This window comes from Cryptomeria japonica, chromosome 3, assembly GCF_030272615.1.
Source record: "Cryptomeria japonica chromosome 3, Sugi_1.0, whole genome shotgun sequence".
Lineage (NCBI taxonomy): Eukaryota > Viridiplantae > Streptophyta > Pinopsida > Cupressales > Cupressaceae > Cryptomeria > Cryptomeria japonica.
Window position 1 is genome coordinate 127,134,896 of NC_081407.1, and position 17,900 is coordinate 127,152,795.

The 17,900-nt window shown below is 35.6% G+C and overlaps 1 protein-coding gene across 5 annotated transcripts in view; it reads right to left on the reverse strand.

Moving 5' to 3' along the window:
- LOC131066540 (uncharacterized) overlaps positions 1 to 17,900 on the reverse strand; it is a 275,016-nt gene that overhangs the window by 172,970 nt on the left and 84,146 nt on the right. For all 5 annotated transcript variants that reach the window (XM_058001323.2, XM_058001322.2, XM_058001321.2 and 2 more), the window contains one exon: positions 6,581 to 6,737. In XM_058001323.2, coding sequence (XP_057857306.1) covers positions 6,581 to 6,737 — 157 coding nt within the window. The remainder of the gene's footprint in view (positions 1 to 6,580; positions 6,738 to 17,900) is intronic.

Sequence of the window (17,900 nt, forward strand, 5' to 3'; positions counted from 1 at the left end):
GAGACAAGTGACACATATGACTGGGTATTGTTGATTGTGTTTTGTTTCAGATATTCACATATCATAGAACAAGAACAGTTCTTTTTGCAGAATTGTTTTTTGATTGATATCTTCAGAATATTTTGCAAAGGGTTATATGCTCATCTCTGGCATTATAACAGTGACAGTTTTCTGAGTTTAACTTTCAGATCATAGCATGTGACAAACAACAGTACTGAGAGAAGTTGTTTGCAGATCTTAATTTGTTTTCAGATATACAGAAATAGACTGATTTTCAGTATAGGTTTCAGTGCATCATCTTGCAGTTATACAGAGATATTTGACATTAAGACTTGTTATATTTTAGTAAATTTCTTTTCTGTCTTAATATTTCAGATTGTCAGAGTTGACTTGTATAATTGATCTGAAAATAAACATACTTTGTAATGGAATTGTTTCTGGAGTTGGTACTCAGAGATTCTTGAGTTGGTGCTCAATTCATTGTATTGTGTACTCGGAGGGTTGGTGCTCTCATAAGGATTTTCGTTGAGTTGGTGCTCAAAAGATTGTAAGTGGATTAACTGTGAAGCTGGATTAGGACAATAGATCCTAGCAGCATTTCTCACCGTGGTCTTCCCAAATTGGGTTTCCTCGTAAAATCTTGTGCATTCTCTCTTGTGTGGTTGGGTTGATACTGTTTTCTTTCACATTTCAAATTGAAGGTTAAAAAGTTTAAAAGTCATTTAACTTAAAAAGGATTGAATATACTACTGATTCACCCAGCCCACCCCCCCTCTCAGTAGTAGTTTGTGTTCTACAAAACAATCCCCCTTAAGCATGAACAGATTTGCATAGGAACACACACGAGATGCGCCCGTACTTAGCTCTAATGACTAGGTGATGTGCAGTAAAGTCTATATTTCTGCCCTAGGGGAGGGATTAAGGAGGACTAAAATTTGGTTAAATAGGTGATTTACCCCCTGTGCCATTTATGCACTTATGCGAGCCACCTAGCTAGATGCGCTCAGGTTTCAGGAAACATTTTGTACAAGCTAGGGTCATAGACCTGCCAACATCATTGTGTTAAGGACCCCCTAAATCTTAGCCAAGGTAAAGCTTTTGTGCAAAGCAACATATAGAATGTGCTCAATGAGATCAGATCAAAATGTTTGACTACGTAAAGTTTAAGCCTCTTGATGCATGTATAAGTTAAGACCCTTCCAAACCCGCTATACATGTAGGGGGTTGAAATGCGCCCAAGGTGGGATGAGGCAAAATGTGTTTAAGGCAGAGATTAACCCCATCCAAGCGCACACAAAGTTATGCAAACGACCTACTCAAACCCACCACCCTTTATTCAAATCTTTGCTTGAAACCTGCCATGCAAGAGGCATTTTCATATGCGCTCAAGGGGGAAGTAATTCTAAACATTCCCAAGTGTCAATCAAGGAGGTTACATTAGATTATACACGATTTCATACACCTTGCATATGCTCTCACCCCACTTTCTTATGCAAGCCAGCTACTTAGCCCCGCTCCAGGCATTTGTGCACAATCCTACTTCATATGCACTCTAACAATCATGTTATGCAAGACAATATCTCAAACCAGCTCCACCTTACTTGTGCACCTAACCACCTGAAATATGCTTCAAATTGCGCAGGGTGATATGTCAAACCCGCCCTTGTCAAATTCATGCAAGGCTACTCCAAAAAGGAGCTCTCTTCCTTAGCTTTGTGAAGGCTACAATGAAATCCTTCCCACATGCACTCTTATGCACACACAGCTAACAAATGTACTCAGAGTTGAAACTCAGACCTAGTAATATAGACAACTCAAACCTAACATGTCGAATCAGACTTCTGAAATCACTAAGTCAGACCTAGTATTCACAGGGCAGAGCAAATTAATGTTTTCAGGTTTGAATTAAGTTTTGAGGGTATTGATCAACCTTCCATTTATATGCGTTCAAGGGCAAAGTAATTAGCCGACTTGAATAGGATGTGAATCACTTGCCTACGGCTGACTTTATCATGAAAATGAGATGAAAACAAATCAAATGGTCGACTTGCTTTGTGCAAATATAGTTCTAAAACCTGCTTGGCCAATGAAGGAGACAGGTTGGCCTATTGTAGGGCAGATCAAGCATTTATGTTCCTAAGTCAGCCTAGTGGGGATAATGTAATGTCCCCTTTTTAGTTTGTTCCTATTTCTGAGCGATTAGCCTATCATTCTGACCCTCGTAGGCTAATAATTGTGGATAGAGGGTCTTTTGAGGCAGGGGCTTGGTTAATGGGGAGTTCTCGTCTTCTCTAGAATTCAGTATGTTCCAGTTTGGTCTTCGTTTGGTTCAGATTGGGCTCTGTATGCATTACTTACTATTTATAGTAAGTCAGAGTTACATAGAGAAGGACCCTTTCTATTTTTAGTAAGGCAGTTGCACGTACAGAGGATTGAATGGTTAACTTCCGGGTGCAAACGAAATTGAGAAATAGTGTTCATTTGGGGAGTTGTGATTATTTAATTATTAATAAAGTGAACACTTTATTAATAATTATTTATAATAAGGCATTTAATGTTATATTATAAAATTATTAATAATTCATAAATGAGGGGTCTTTGCATCATTAAAAAGGGGCCAATTGATTATTTAAGTGGTGTGCCTAGGACAAGGGGGTGAAATTAAGTTATAATGCCAAAATTAAATAAGTTTAATGAGTTTAAAAAGTGCTTTTTTGGAGAAATTCGAACCCCTCTTGGAGAGATATTAATAATAAATATACATTGAAGAAGCCAATAAACTCATTCTGCATGCATTTGTTTTGAGAAAATTGACTGAGTTTGTGGAGCCAAGGGTTTCTGCAAATCAATTTGTCTTTGGGAACAAAAACTCCCATTGATAGCATAATTGAGGTGGTGAAAGACCCACTGAGGGGTTGCAGCTGAGAATGAAGGATATTTCAGTCCTTCACATTAGAGCTTATTGAGATTTCGCAGAAGTATTCATGGAGAATAATAAGGAGACATACTTAAGCTTTAGGGTCTTTTGTTGTTCGTTGTATCTGCACCTTGAGGAAGAAGATAGGCGATTTAATTTGGAGCTTACAGGTGAAGAATCAACATAGGGTTTGAAGCAATTTGAAGGTACATCTATTGCAGACCTAAGTCCTTATCATTGGCAGCCATTATCGATCAGATTCCAAGCTTTTATTTCTGCTACAGTGCCCGTGAACAGTGACGCTACAGTACCTTCCTCTTGGCATGTTGGGTTTATATCAAGCAATGGTTAAAGTTTGTCAAGTGCAGATTGCATACTTGTTGGAGAATATTTATTGAGGATTTTAATTACTGGTTTACACTTCCAGAATTTGCTGTCATAACATTTTCAGACCTGCAGTCATTGACATGGAAATCCAGGTATAAAAGTATTGCATGCCAACTATTTGTAATAATGCCCATGCATTTTCAATCATTGTAATCAATCTAAAATGCTGCAATTAAAGAGTTTGGAGCTACATATGATTACATTCTGAAAATTGTTTGTTATTAGCTAAGAGTCTTGGCCCTTATTTAGACATTTGTAATAAGTCTATTGCCTTCTAATAAAGGGAGATATAAGGTTATATTTAGTTTATATGATGTTACATGATTGTATGCCAACTGTTTGTCAAAATTCCAGTCAGCTATTAGTGTACACTTTCTATATTTTGGTCCATGTATTTGCATGCTAAGTCCAAACAGCATAACACGCAAGATTATACGACTGTCCAGAAAACCGCATAACACGCAGGTTATACGGTCTAAAACTAGAACAGGAGGAAATCAGTGAATTGTTTGACGATATTCCCTTCACTTTCAGTCATATATGAGTAGGGGATATTACAGATAATGAATTCAAAACGAAGATGAGTCATATAAAACTAAGATCGAACTTGCTATCAATTGGCACAATTCAAGATAAGAGTAGAAATCAGACATGTAGGTGAATTAAAGCAGGTCGAAGGTGCGAGCTTCTTTTAAGGATGAGGTGCAATCTATAAATTCATAAATGTAGATCTGAATGAATTAAGAGAATGTAAACTTGAGGATGGAAGCAAATTGGAATTAAGGGACAAAATTGTTTTTCATTATTTGTGATGCATTGTCATTTGTTTTGCATTTCCTTCACAATGTGTGTGTCTTTCTTTTCAGGTTATGGGGACTTTGCAATACAAAGGATACTATTACAACATCAAGATTCTTACTTCAAGGGGTCAAATCATGGAAAGAGGGAGGAACACTTTAAGGGTGTGGAAGGACATCCTAATACACAAGGAAATAGGTGAGCCCTATTCCTTCACTGTCTTGCATTCCCGCCCAAGATGGGTGTTGTTTTGCCCTTGTCTTTCAACTTTCACAAGGCAGAGCGCAATTGTAAGACTATCATGCAATCCCACCCAAGATGGGCGCTAATCCACATAGGGCTTGAAATTCCACCCTAGTCAAAGAGGGGTGGCTAAGATCAATGTTCAAAGGGGCTTGCATACGATGAACACCAGGATTTCATGGCAAGAAAGGAAGTTGAGCTTCAAGTCAAGGAAGAGGTTTAGCATCACATGCAATGGGATATCAAGTCTAGAATACTATACAAGGACAATATCAAGATTCAATCATATCAAGGAGGTATCAATGCAAGGGTTGTATGTTCAAGGATGTAGCATTCAAGGCGAGTCAAGCAACACAGCAATGAAGATGAGGGAACTTTCCAATTACCTTGAATTTCATTTGGAAATCCAAGGTTACAATCAATGCAACAAGGAAGGATCAATGAGGGATACTTCACAATGAGGGACTCTACATCAAGACAGGCCACATGGAGGACATCAATCACAAATGGAGATGCCCACCACATCAAGGCAAGGTATTCAAGTCAGAACTACAAAGGAGATCAAGGTTGAGTACACCATGAACAAATGGGTTCTACATCAAGCATTGGCATTACAAAGTCTACATCAAACATCATCAAGGTGAAATGCTACACAAGGAGGTGGATTCCCGAATGTCAAGAGGATATAAAGTGTAAGTGTGATCAAGCAGATAGTTTCAAAAGAGTTACAAAAAGTTACATGCTTGATCAAGATGATACAATTAGGGAATATGCCTTATCAACATCACCTTGAACAACTAGATAATGTTGAGTATCAAGAGATATTGCACAATCATTTCCTTGTGATGATCTATGAGCTATAAGCTGAGGTGGCATCCAATCATTATTCAACAAATCAAGTTCTTCCAGGTCAGCGCATCCAAGTTCAACATATCATACTCATTCAGCGAAAGGAGCAAGTGACACATGGAACTGCATTGGAGATTGTTTCATATACCTAACCTCATTTCTTATTGGTGTACATTCAAAGGACGACATGTGTCCAATTCATTGTAATTATTTCATTGGCCAGAATGGAGTTAGTTGGAGTTAGTTGTAACTGACCCTAAGTGAGGTTTCATCTTGTAATCTCATGCATTGATCTTGAATCGATCTGAGCCTTCATACTGTAATGAGTCCTCTATATAAGGCTCAGTTCTCTCATTTGTAAAGGTTAATAGTGGTTAGATAGCAGTTAGCAATAAGAGTAGGAGGAGGAAGCTAGAGATTGTTGCCAAGACTTGTTGAAACAAATACATGATTTCATTGACGTTATGGTGGATCTTTGTGTTATTTCTACAATTTGTATGGTTTCTTGTTACTTCTCAACTTTAGATAAATTCATTGATCTTAATGGAGAAATGCAATGATATGTGAAGAATCCCTTGATTCATATTTTTTGTGGTTTGTTGATTGTAAGCTACAATGTAAAGTTAACCTGATCCTCATTATTGTGCTAAGTTCAATTGTGGATGCTTGTTCAAGTTGCAACAGCATTGAGTATTTTGATGGTATATTTGCAGTGTGAAAATCTTTCGTTTCCTTGGAAGATTGCATCAGTTTTGTGTAGTTGTTGTCATCAAGACGAAGCAAGGATTGATTTGAAGGACTTTGTCTGTCAAAGCATCATCCATTATCATCATTGTTCTTAAGATTAGATTAGATCTCTTAACCCTTCCCTTTTGTCCTTTATTTATCTAAGTGAGTTTAAGTTTAGTTTCCACATTTCAGATGTAATTCAAAACGTAAGTCCCCTTGTGATTTCAGCAATATCAGATCATATTCACTGAGGTTATCCCAAGCATTAAGCGATTGTTCACATTGTAAACCTTGGAGTTGTCTCACTTGATCATCTTACTTAGCATGTGAGGTTTCTTTGTTCAAGAGAGGATAGAATACTTGGTATTTTATTCTCTGTTTGAAGTGTCCTAAAAAACACATCAACAATGCCCAAGCTGGCAGGAAAGATATAAAAAATTAAGAATAAGTTTAAATATAAGAACTAAACAATTTCAGTGGTGCTGTTTCAGGGCTAAAAGGAACATAATAAAGGTTGACATTTCTTTAAGCTAATTTACTTGATGAGAAATTCAACCAAATCCAAGAATCACAAAAATGCTAGAATTTTAGAACAGCTCTCACAATTACAAAAGGAAATGAAGTATCCATAGCCATCTAAATTGAAAAGGTTCATACCAGTAGAATCTTTGCTTGAGTTGTTATTCCAAACTTCATATCCATGCCAACGTGAAGGTTGAAACTTAAATGATAAAGTGAGGAATCTAACAGAAGAAAAAATATCCTCCATTGCATGTACAAAGATCGCCATATTCCTTGGTGAATCCACCACTCCCTGTGAACACGATATAGAAAACAACATTATAGCTCCCACTGCAATATAACATATCCATTCTATAGAATAGACCAACATGCAAATCCAAATCAAGCATTCAATGCAAGAAAGCTAAAAGAAGTTTAATTCTAGCTATTAAACATTTAAGATAATCTACAAATAACTAGATTTCTAGTATATAAAATAACATCTTCAATGACATTATAAGCAGACAAAGCTGATAATCAAGTTTGTCTGGAGATGTTTACAATGCATTTGCTTGTAAAAAAAATTTATCTGTACCATTGATAAAAGACAAAACTGGAAATCCAGAACCTTATAAATTCATCAAATAGGTCAAGAATTGGAACAAAGGAACTGTAACCTACATGGTAGCTATATTGGCATGAAGATACAAACAGTCAAAAGTTATTATCATTAAATAAGAATGAATAAACAGAAAACAAAAAGCATATTATTTCTTTTATATTAAAAGATGCTATCATGTTTAACAGCTGGATCAGCAGAGAACTAGAAGAAGAAAAAAATCTTGGGAGAGAACATATAATCATGAACAAAAGACATCCACCCAGCAAGCTTTGTGTTGTGAATTGTTGGACCAGCACTATCACAGGGAAAGTTGTGATCAATAAGCCTTACAAGCACTCATATCAACCTTATCACTTACAATCACCACCGACCCATAGTCTTGTGAGGGGCTCACAAATAGAACCAAGCACAATATATAACTCCAAAGCTATCATAGTGGCTGCATGATGATTTATCCATAGCATCTTATCACACCACCTTACCACAACAGTGAACAGAAAGTAGGGTTAATGCCCAAGGATACAGGAGCTTGCCTCTCTTCCCAAAGAACTAAGGCACCAATAACATGAGAAAGGGTATAAAGGTTGTCCAAAGAACTTCAAAATTAAATGCAAGTAATGAAGATAGGTTTCGATTCACAAATGTCAACTATAAACTGGTTGAATGGGAAAAACTCAGCCATCTTAATATCTGATTAGAATTGTTTATCTTAAATATAGTCTAGTGTTGTTGGGATTTTGGATAGCCAAGTGCCCTGGAGTCCCATCTTTAATAAAGTTGTAACTGGCATGACTGAACATGATGGTTGTTTACCTTATTATCAAGCACACCTGTCGTTTTCAATGCTATTAATGTATGATAGGTAGCACAAGGAGATTTGAAGGTTTGACTAGTGAAAACATCTCATCCACCTCAAATCTTGATGTTTTTGAATTAATAATTATCAAATAGAATCGCATTTTCCAAACAAAGCAAAATAAAAGAAAATCAAAGATAAATATATGAAGGATCTAGAGGAAATCAAAGCCTTATCCAAGTCACAAGTAAAGGATATTTTCAAGTAAGGCCAAATAATTTTCTATCCAAAGAGACATGTAACATGTAACAGCCCTTTTTGCAATGTTGGGAAAAATGGAAAGTGATTACCATAGAACATTGTAGATTGTAATCTCCTCAATTCAAGATGTGTCTAAGGTACCTCATTGAGGTCATGAATCTCAATAAGATAGGAGAATAAATGAAGAGAGTTCAACTTAAGTCAATTCAGCATAAAGATTCAGAAATTTAGGAAGGAAAGAAAACTTCAAATTTTTTTCTTCATTAAATGGCAAAACACGACAAAAAAAGTCCAGCAGGCAAGAATGACTAGTTATAAATGGAGAATTGCCACCATAATTGAGTAGCCCACCAATTACCACAAAACTCACTAGTCAAACTGGTTCACAACCCACAGTCCAGTAATTAATAAGTAATTAACAACTTTTTTTCAAAAAATAACAAAAACTTGTCAATTACTCACCAAAAACTCGTAGATTCGGTCAAAAAAATCGCCCATAGTTGTATGATTAGAAATTGCATGGAAAAGGGTCATTTTGCATTGTTTTGGAGTATGGGAGTTTCAGGTTGCATGCAATAGAGAACAAAAAAATTGACTCTTATTAGTGCTTATTCAGCTCTTATTGAGCAAAATTTTGGGCAGCAATTAAAGCTATTACCATTCACTTTGAGGACATCCACACAGCCAAAGTAGCCTTTTATGATCTTTGGTCATAGAAAAAAATTGAAACTTAAGTTGATATGTATTGAACTTATCTTTGATCTATGATGCGCATTGAACTGTAATTTTGATCCATATATGAAATATATCAGTAATATGGTCCTCAAATTAAGTAATATGCATGTTTGAGAAAAATATTTTTAAAAATTTCTGTTTTGAGCATTCAGAAAATACAGTAGCCCAGTTCTATCACTAAGTTTTTGCCGAGTTAAAATTTTTAGAATAATTGTCATGTCCCCACCAATGACAATAGACCGAAACAAATCTTAATTACAAGCAGTAAATTGTCTTACAATATGTAGGACTTCACAATTTCCCCTTAATCATTAATTATGGTGCTAGCAACAGTCCACGCCTCTGCAGAATGAGAATTACTATATGCATTGACCAGTAATCACCTCGTTTTCCCCTCCCCTACTAACATCGATTTCACCAAAGTTATAATTAGAATTAAGAATGGTGAGGGAGCGGTTTAATGAAGCGGAGCAAGACATCTTCCCAGGAGGAGATAATAACAATTAAAGAGCAGAAAATCAAATCCAAATCTCTTTCATGAAATCAGTGATTGGTCTAAGCAAATCCTCCTCATGTACAATTTGTCTAAACAAGCCAAGAGATCGAATTAAGCAAATTAACAAAATCTTACCAAGAGGCACAGGACAGCTGTGAAGGGAGACAGGCTTGGAGAAGGGTGTGTATAGGAAAAAGACATGAGCCTTCATTACAATAAAAGGGTATATATAAGGCAAACCCATGTGGCCATCAAGTGGATCATGCAAGAAAAGATAAGCATTGGATCTAATAAACATTGCAGATTCAGACTATACATATATATATTGAATAGCAGTTGCATATTTAACAAATACTGTGGTATGAAGTAGAATGCATAGCAATATGAAGTGGCTGATTTGTTATTGGACTATCATTTGATAGGGAGTAGGAATGTATGCAGATATTCTATTGCTTCTAATGTGTGATTAATAATAAAATAGGAATGTATGCATAGTTCATAATGATTCCTTTAAAGCTTCATCTATTCTATCGTTCCACTATGGAGGCAAGATATGGGCATATAAGGAAAGCAAGTAGCATGGTTGTCCATTCAAGTTAAGTTGGAAGGCTGAATGACAGATGTAATTTCATGTCCCTGAACCTGATGGATTCAAGGCACCTTGTATGATCTCACGCGGGTTTCATAGCATGGATGGGTCATTGGGTTAAGCCCGAAGGGAATCCACATGCACATTATGTAAATTACAATGATGATTAAGATAGAGTTCCTAACCCTAGCACGAAAGACTAATCTTATATTGAACACAATTGAGGGGTCTCAGTCAGGATCTAATTGGTAAAGTTATACCTCTAACCATCTTACATCTCTTATTTCAAAGAAATTTGTAATTTTAGGGCAAAAACTAGTGCATTTAAAATATGAGACATTACAAAAGTTCGATCGGCCAGGTTACTTCCAAGTTTGAGATTCTTAACTATGGTTGCCACAATGAAGACCCTGATTTACTTCTCTTGAGAACCACTAGGTTTGCTCATGTTGTTGAACTAATGTGAACGTGTGTTTGAAAAAATACATGTTATGAATTTCAACGAACCAGACAACAATTTGTGTCCCAAAGGCTGATGGGCCATTTATCCTTCAATTGACCAATCAAAAATCAATCAAAGTAGCAAAAGAGAATATTTCAAGAAATAAAGGTCCTCCCTAAAATTCCAAACCCTTTTCTTGCTTTCAGGAGGAGATAGCCATCAAGTAGTGGCCCTCTAGCATCATTAATATGTCCACCAAGCCCATTAGTGTCCGAAATGTCCCTAACACACTTTCAAAAGAATTTTTTGTTTCTTTCTAGAATCAACATAAAAATATGCATCCACATTTGAAACGATATGAAAGAAATTGAAAAACAACTCAAAAATACTGAGAAGGGGGAGTGAATCAGTATTTCATAGACTTTTAATAAAAAATAGAGACAAACTACAGCTAGAAGCTTGCTGAATTGAAGAACAAAAATTTGAAGAGACAAACACACATTTTATCTCGTGGTAAACCCTTTCAGGTAAAAAACCAAAGCGTGAAAAACTTCCAATAAAAATATGGGCTCCAACCCAGGATTACAAAAGAGCACCAACTCTCAAATGAGCTCCCACTCAGAACACCATAGGCTTCAACCTCTACCTAAGCACCAATTCAATAGGAACCAAAACCAGATTTTTAAAAAAATTACAAAAGTAATATCACTATTTTATACTGCAGTGTATAAAACACTGAAGACTCATTACATCATCAGCAAGACTTAACTCTGACTTAAAGTTCACTGTATTAATACTCTTTTCAATCAAACACAGTTCCAAAATCAACTCACTACATAACCACTACACTTATTCATAATCTTTGAATCAACATACAAACTCATTTCAAGCTTATCCAATGAAATTTTTCACTATGTCAAAGTCCATAAAGCTTTAAAAAAAACACCACAGTGAATAACTCAATCCTCAAATTTGTATCACAACCATCTACACAGTATACCACAAACTTCAGCCCTCTCAATTACATCTAAAATCGGCTTCAGCAAAAACTCATTCTCGTTTAAAAAAAAACGTATTCCTTTTTGTGAAGTAAAAGCTTCCTCTGCTAAAAACTGAAAATACAGAGTCTTAAAAAACATTAACCACTGATATTTTTCAAAGCTCTGTAAGTACTAACAACCAAAAAAGCTGGCTGAGTTAATATCAATGCTCAAAAAACACACAATGCTCAATTCGTATTTTTAAAACTGACAGCGCACATCACTTTATCTTCGAGAATAAAAACAAACTCAAAGGACTTGCTCGATAGAATATTTCTGCCAAATACGAATTATCATTACAAGATAATCCTAACAATAACAGCTCATGCCGTAACATAGAAAGAAGTCGATATAATATACACAACCGTTTTTGAAGAAGACTGAAGGTTTTTATTTTTAATCCTCCAAGGATTCTCCTTGTGTCTCAAAGAAAAACATGCAGTAGTTGGCACTGAAAAATTATCGCATAAACTCGTATTTCTTAAAAAATATGATGCCAACAACCATACCACTTCTTACGGATATCAACTTGTTTTTCAAGAAGAATGCGTTTTTCTTTAAAACAAAAAGCATTACACATTTTTTTGGAACAAAACAACACCTCAAATTGCCAGAGAAAGTTAAAAACGGCTTTGCCAACAAAGATAGAATACGGCTTCCTACCCAACACCCTGTCCCAATATATATTTTATGCAGCACTGTAATCAGCAAGGCACAAAAAAAAATTCTTTAAAAACAGTAAAGAAGTTACAAAGTAGCCACCACGCATATATTGAAAACGGTTTTCTAGATTTCTTTCCATACAAGGCAAAACGTGGCAAAACTCCTGTCGTTGCTCAGCAAATCTGCTACAACATCCTTAACACTTCCTTACAGCCTAGTGATGCCTTGCCGCAATGACATGGCATAAGAAGCCAGCAAGAAGATGAACATGACAAGTCAGCTAGCTCATGCTGACAAACAAAAACTTAAGCAAAATAACGAACGTATTGACAGCAACGACAAAACTCAACAATCTCCCCCTGTCATTGATGGCAATAAAAACTGAAGCAAATATGATACATGAAGCTCCCCTTGTCGCATTACTCCCCCATTGACATCAATGACTTATCCAAAACTAAAGAGCTGAAATCAAACAATATACATGATCCAGGATAAAAAGTGTATCATCAAGAACTCCCCTTGAATTCGTCCTGTGAATTAGTGATTGAATGAAATCGCATCAAGTTTGTGTCTTAGAGATTCAAATCTCTCTTTCGGAAGTGGCTTAGTAAATATATCAACAACCTGTTTCTTGGGGGACACATATTCCGGCTTAACAATCTGATTTGCAACTTGTTCTAGCAAAAAAATATATTTAATTGGGATATGTTTAGTTCTAGAGTGCATAAGCGGATTTTTTGAAATGTTGATAGCTCTTGTCTTATCACAAAAAATAGAAATAGGATCAGCATACTACACCTTGAAATCTTGCAAAGTGTGTTTCATCCAAATAACCTATGTACAGCAAGATACAGCTACAATGTACTCCGCTTCAGCTATGCACGGAGAAACAGAAGCCTATTTCTTATTTAGCCAGCAACAAGACAGCCACCAAAAAAGAAAGCACCACCACTCGTGCTCTTTCTGTCATCTACTGAACCTCCCCAATCTACATCACTATAGGCTATTAGTGTAAAATTTGAATATTTAGGATACCATAACCCAAGATTCAATGTACACTTAAGATACCTAAAAATCCTTTGTACTGCTTGCACATGAGTATCTTTAGGTGTAACCTGAAACCTTGCCACATATCCAACTACGTGCATAATGTTAGGTCTAGTAGTTGTAACATAAAGCAAACTACCTACCATAGACCTCTAATAAGTTTAATTTACACTCAGAGATTCATCCTCTTTACTAAGTTTACACCTTGTCATCATAGGTGTGCTAACAGAATGACAATCTTCCATTCTAACCTTTTTAGCATCTCCCTTATATACTTGATTTGGGAAATAAAAATACCTTTTTCAGTTTGATGTATTTACAATCCCAAAAAGAAAGATAGCTCTCCTAGCATAGACATTTCGAACCCTTTCTTCATATTGCCTGAAAATTCTTTGCACATACCTACACAGTCACTGCCAAAGATTAGATCATCCACATAGACCACTACAATCAACATATGTTTACCTTCTGCTTTCACGTGAAGGTTGTTGTCCACTACTCCTTTTCTAAAGCCCTACTACTACAAATACTTATCCAACCTGTCATACCATGCACGAGGAGCTTGTTTAAGGCCATACAGTGCCTTTTTCAGCTTGCATACATAGTCATGTTTGTCAAGGTAAAACAAATCCATCAGGTTGTTCAATATATACATCCTCACTTAATTACCATTCAGAAAAGCAAATTTTACATCCATCTGAAATACTTTAAAGCTTTTGAAAGAAGAAAAAGCAAGGAATATTCTAATTGCTTCAAGATGTGCAACAGGAGCAAAAGTTTCATCATAATCTATACCTTCCACCTGAAAAATACCCTTTGTAGACTAATCAAGCTTTGTTTCTCACTACTTGACCTTCTTCATTTAAATTGTTCCTAGAGACCTATTTTGTGCCTATCACATTTTTATCCTTGGGTCTAGGGACAAGCTCCCATGTCTCACTTCTCTGTACCACTCAAGTTCTTCTTTCATGGCAGCCATCCAGTGCTTGTCTTCAACTGCTTCTTCAAAACACTTAGGTTCAAACATAGACAACAAAGAAACATTTTCATCTTCAAAATAATTGACATTTCTTCTAGTAGATCTAATTCTATTTTCAGGTAAGATTTGATCAACAGGGTGATATCTTTGCACAAACTTAGGAGACTTAAAGATAGTCTTACAATGATCACTTTCTGATTCATTCTCAAAAAATGTACCTGTTGTTCCAGACTACAAACTAGAAGAAGAAGAGGTATATGTTCCTCCTGATTGAGCATCCTTAAGACTGTTTTCAGTTTGTGTGTGAGAAGATGTAGGTTGAACAGCACCTCCTATTTCCTCATTTTGAACACTGCTTTCACCTTTTCCATTCTTACCACAAGTGTTAGTAAGCTCATGAACTTTAACATTGACACTTTCTACAATCTTATGCAACCATTTATTAAAGCACCTATAAGCTTTACTTTTAGATGAGTAGCCCAAAAAGATACCTTCATCTTCATCTGATCTAGGGTCAAACTTACCTAGATTATCATCATCTCTCTTTATAAAACAAGGGCTACCTAAAAATTTAAAATATTTTACAGTTGTTGGTTTACCTTTCCATAACTCATAGGGAGTTTTGTTATACTTTACTCTCAACAAAATTCTATTCTGAATATAAACAGTTGTATGAACAGCCTCTTTCCAAAAGTGTTACTGAATTTTGCCTCATTCATCATGCTTCGGGCCATTTCTTGAACTGTTCTATTTTTCCTCTCAACAACACCATTTTGTTGAGTTGTTCTAGGTGTTGAAACCTGTCTCTTAATTCCATTTTTCTCACAAAAACTAACAAACTCGTTAGAAGTAAATTCACCACCATTATCAAAACGTAACCACTTGATTTTCAAATCTTTATCATTTTCAACTAAAGCTTTAAATGCTTTAAATTTTTCAAGAGCTTCAGATTTTTTCTTTCAAAAACGTCACCCAAGTCATGCAAGAAAAATCATCTATCAAAAGCATAAAATATTTTTCTCCTTGTTAACTTGTTGTCCTAGTGGTCAGTATGAACTAACTCAAGTGGTTAGTGCTAGATAAGTCTTTAGATTTAAAACTTGTTCTAGTTTGCTTACCCATCTAACAATCCTTGCAAACAATGTCTATTGGTTTTTCAAGCTTTGGCATGTCTCTAACAGCCTCTTTCTTGCTGATTTGAACCAGATTACCAAAATTCATATGCCTAAGTCTCCTATGCCACAACCATGTTTCATCAAGCTGGCTCAAACAACACTTATCACCATTAGAATCATCAAGAATATATAAATTATTTGCTTCTCTAGTTGCATTAGCAAGATGCTTTCCACTTTTACTTATAACACAACAATCTAAATTAAAAACAAGATCATAACCTTGATAACATAACTGACTCACACTTAGCGGGTTGTGTTTTAAACCTTTAACATATAGAACATTCTCAACTTTTGTTTCTCCATCATTCAAGACAAGAGTAACTACACCTGCAACTCTTGCTGAAGAATTGCCTCCAAATCTGACTTTACCTCCATTCATTCTTCTATGAGTCAAAAATTTGCTTTTGTCACCAATCATATGCCTGGAACAACCACTATCAACATACCAGATGTCTTTCTCATTTTGTGCTTAAAAAGCAGTTTGCACAACTAAAGACATTTTTGAACTAGGCTTCTCCTTTTTCCACCAAACTTTGATATTCTCCTTTGATTTTCCTTTTGCATCCATCTTTTTAGATGAATCTGTCAAAACATTTTAGAAAACTTTGCAGAATGACCAAGGTTATTGCAATTATAACAAATAATATTATGATTCCTTAAAGGAACAAAAGGATTTTGATTTACAACACTGAAATTTCTTCTAAGAAATATTCTGCAATTTACAGCCTTGTGACCAAAATAGTTGCAAGAAAAATAGTAACCATAAAAATAAGCATTGTTATATCTAGTCATATGAGTTTTGTCCAGTATGAAAAAACTTACTGAAATTACCATTTTTGTTTTTAGGATGAGAACCAACATAAGGCTTTTGTTGTTCACCTTCAAATGATTTTAAACATTGACCTTCATCATCGCCAACTCCACTCTTGTCAAGAGACTATTTTTGAGAACTCAAAAGACCATCCAAAGTCAGAGTACCTTTCGGAAAAGTGTTCTCATTACAAAACTGTTGTGAGGATTTGCCAAACTTTCTCAATGTGACAACTTCATTTTCAAGCTTTTCACATTCAAGCTCGTTGTCCTTAAGTTGTTTTCTATGACCATCTTCACGCCTCTTGGTCTTTTCAATCTACACTTTAAGGTCTTCAATTTGTCTTTCAGCAACCTCTAAAGCAAAAAGAAATTCAGAAATCTCGTTACCTTCTTCTTGTAGCAGCATTTATAGACTTTGTTTCTTCTTTCTAAGCTTCTTGATTTCATTGAGGGCAGAAATAAGTTCTTGTTCCAAATCAACTTCAACTTCTTCATCATTTTCAAACAAAGTTTCTTCTACAGCCATGAATAACATTTCATCATTTAGTGACTCTCCTTCACTAGCGTCTGATGAGCTACTATCCTATTTCGAATAGAGACTTCTTTTAGGGTAATGAAACTTTTTGCCTTTCTTCAAGAATTTTTTCTTGTTGTTCTTGTGTTCATTTTCATAAATGTTGTCCTCTTCCTTTTCATAAGGACATTTTGAAGCAAAATGTCCTTTCTTTCCACAGTTAAAACATGTTAAAGACAGCTTGCCCTTAAACTTACCAGAACTCTTCTTAGATTTTCTCACTAAATGAGCTTCTTCACCATCATTTCTTCCTCTGAACTGTCACTAGATGCAGGACTCTTCTCTTTACCCTTTTTTGAAACTTTGAAAGCCATTTCCCTTTTTCAAGATGCTTTTGCATTCGTCCTCAATTCATAAGTTGTTAGGATCCCATGCAACTTATCAACAATAAGCTTATCAAGTTCAGCCATCTCTTCAATCACTAAAACTTTAGCATCAAACCTTATGGGCAATGATCTTAAGGTTTTTAAAACAACAATTTTATCATCCAATTTCTCTCCCACGCCTTTCAAGGAATTAACCACTTCATCTGCTCTCAAGAAAGATGCTTCTATGATCTCCTCCTCTCACATTTTGAGACTTTCAAACAGCATTCTATGTGTTTGAAGTTTTGCATTTTTAACCTTCTCGTCTCCTTCGTATGCATTCTAAAGTTTTTCCCACATAGCCTGAGCCAAGTCACAATGCATTACTTTAACAAACTCTAACTCTGACAACCCACATAAAATCGCATTCATAGCCTTGGTATTATTTTCAAAAGCCTTCTTTCCATCAGCATATATGGGTTGGTTAGAAGGAGGTGTCTAGCCATTAACAAGACTCATATAGACATCAAAACCTAGAGACATGATATATGTTTTCATACGAACACTCCAAAATGCAGAGTTTGACCCATCAAACAAGGGAGCTTTGTTGATTGCTAGACCTTCTAGGGCATTCATTCTAAACTATCAGGATCAAATCTTCAAGCTTTCAAGCTTTGATAGAAGAAGACCTACTCTGATACCAATTGAAAAACAAATCAGAAATACTGAGAGGGGGCGGGTGAATCAATATTTCATAGACTTTTAATAAACAATAGAGACAAACTACAACTAGAAGCTTGCTAAATTGAAGAAAAAAAATTTAAAGAGACAACACACATTTTATCTTGTGGAAAACCCTTTTGGATAAAAACTATGGCATGAAAAACTTCCATTAAAAATATGGGCTCCAACCCAGGATTACAAAAGAGCACCAACTCT